We start from the raw sequence: 2,406 nt of genomic DNA, 5'->3' as shown, positions 1-2,406 counted from the left end.
GCCAGTTTAATGTGGCCGTCGCTGGTGACCAGCAGGTTTTGCGGCTTTAAATCCCGGTGAACGATCCGATGGCTATGCAAAAAATCAACGCCGTTTACGATTTCCTTAGAGAGGTTTCTAATCTCCGTAGTGGAAAATCCTCTGGAAAAATCACGGTCAATAACGAAAAACGTGGGTCGTCTTGCAACTTACTGTGCCTGTTTGCTGATGTACATGGCCAGATCCTGTTCGACATGCTCAAACACCAGGAACATCATCAAGTCTTTGCCCAGTTGCTGGCCGTGGCAAATGTCCAGCAGTTTAACGATATTCGGGTGGTTGAAGGTGTTCAGTTGTTTGAGCAATGCGATTTCTCTTAACGTGTTCATGGGGATTCCGTCCTCATTCAGCGGAATCCAGACCTTCTTCAAGGCCACCTCCTGTCCAGTCTCATTGTTCCTCGCTTTATACACCGTACCGTACGCTCCTGGAATCAAACAAACCATTCATCCATTAGCAGCCCATTCCGGCCATTAAGAAAAGCTTTACCTCTTCCTATCTTGTTGATAGCCTCGTAGGTACTCTTCTCCTGCTTGCTGTTCTGCGCCATTTCCCAAAGTCTCTTCCTAATGTAGTCAGAGCTGTGAAACCAATCTTCAGCCGGGATGCATAGAAAAACTCGAAGTTCTGCTTACCTCTACAGGTGTGATCTGGTAATGCTACAACTGTCCTCTTTGTTCACTGGCAGCCACGCTTGAATCATGTACCCACACGACTGGCATGAATAAACCTGGTAATCGATTTGCTAATTAAGCTGGTAATTAACGTGCAACACAACAAAACATTAAGGCGAACAGAACAAAACAAACACCCTTAACCATAACGGAACTTTCACCCTGACATTTGCAGGTTAGTTTCAGCTGTTTAGAGACGAACTTTTTGCTTTCTCCATTGCCTTCAGATAGAAAGAAAAGGAAAGCCGTCGCATCGGGCATCAATTAATATATATTGCATTTTTAGACATGCATCCGCCATGCAACTCGTACTACTAATAAATCCCTAATTTCACTGGTTCTTTATTGCCATAATAATCGAGATAATTTTTCAATTAAAAAAAATCTATAAAAAAATTGGTAAAAAGAATAAAATCGAAATAAATCCGAAGCAGCATTTGACCGAAGTTTTCCCAAGTTCCTTGATTAAAGTGAAGATTTATTTAAAAGATGTTTAAAGCCGCAAATTTATATCTCAAGTGGTTCTTGAGCAATCGCCTATTGAAATTTGTAGAGCAAAAACCGCGTAAAGTAAAAAAAATGTCGGAAGTTTCGTAATTGGTTCCAAAGAAGGTTTTTACTGGATGCTGTCCAAATTCGCCAAATATTTAATACAAGGCTTCCTTTAAATGTTGCTGGAAACTGCAAGTTGATATCTGGTCTGGTTCTTGAGAAATGGCCTTTTGAAGATTGTGGTGCAAGATCCGCATAAATTGCATAAACCGTCCAAAGTTTCGGAATTAATTCCGAAGTAGATTTCAACTGGATTTTTTCTAAATTTCTACCATAATCAAAGCCGAGCTTCCTTTAAAGGCCGCTTGACGATGCAAATTTATATCTCAAGTGGTTCTTGAGCAATCGCCTATTAAAATTTGTAGTACAAAACCACGCGAAGTAAAAAATTTTCGGAATTTATTCCAAAAAGGTTTTACCTGGATTCTGCCGAAATTCGCCAAATAAATAAGATAAAACGTCCTCTGAAGGCTGCTGGAAACTGCAAGTTGATGTCGGATCAGGTTCTTGAAAAAATGGCTTCTTGAAATTTTTTGTGCAAAACCAGCATAAGGTAAAAAAAATGTCCAAAGTTGGGGACTTAATTCCGAAAGAGTTTTTCTCTGAATTCGTCTCATGTTATCAACATGGTTAAAGCGAAACTTCATCTGCAGGCTGCTGCAGGCCGCAAACTGATATCTCAACAGGTTTTTGAAAAATGGCGCTTTGAAGATTGTTGTGCAAAAAACGCACAAAGTTAAAAAACGGCCCGCAGTTTCGAAATTCGATCTAAATAAGTTTTGCGCTAGATTCTTCAACAATTAATTGATCTAAGAATTTAAATGACACTTCGCGTAAAGGCTGCTAGAGGCCACAACTTGAAATCTTATCTAATTTTGGAGAAACAGGGCTTTTGTCCTGGAAACTGTCCAAATATCCCGAATTAATCAAAGGAAGAAAAAATTTGTAAAATCAATAGTTGAGTTGTCTGCGTTGACCAACACTCCTTCTGCTAAATAACACAAACGCAGCCCCCTTGCACAATGGGAACCTGGAATGTAGCCAGCATCGCTCATCTCCCTTGCACCTGTAGAAGCTGTGAAAGATGCAAGATAGCTTGGCGCGTGCTACGTTCCATCTTGATACATCTGCGGCTAAAATT

General features: G+C 40.3%; 1 protein-coding gene across 1 annotated transcript in view; it reads right to left on the bottom strand.

Moving 5' to 3' along the window:
- LOC125502821 (cyclin-dependent kinase 4-like) overlaps positions 1 to 893 on the bottom strand; it is a 1,237-nt gene extending 344 nt beyond the window's left edge. Inside the window, exons 1-4 of the mRNA XM_048662172.1 lie at positions 675 to 893; positions 529 to 620; positions 193 to 466; positions 3 to 141 (exon numbers count right to left, since the gene is read on the bottom strand). Of these exons, the coding sequence (XP_048518129.1) occupies positions 3 to 141; positions 193 to 466; positions 529 to 589 (474 nt within the window). The 5' untranslated portion in view covers positions 590 to 620; positions 675 to 893. The remainder of the gene's footprint in view (positions 1 to 2; positions 142 to 192; positions 467 to 528; positions 621 to 674) is intronic.
- Between the last annotated feature and the right edge of the window lie 1,513 nt (positions 894 to 2,406).

Source organism: Dendroctonus ponderosae, unplaced genomic scaffold (assembly GCF_020466585.1).
Source record: "Dendroctonus ponderosae isolate FM_Combo_2020 unplaced genomic scaffold, Dpon_F_20191213v2 Dpon_F_20191213_10, whole genome shotgun sequence".
NCBI classification, from domain to species: Eukaryota; Metazoa; Arthropoda; class Insecta; order Coleoptera; family Curculionidae; genus Dendroctonus; species Dendroctonus ponderosae.
The sequence above is the reverse complement of the archived record's forward strand: the minus strand, read 5'-3'. Positions and strand labels throughout refer to the sequence as shown.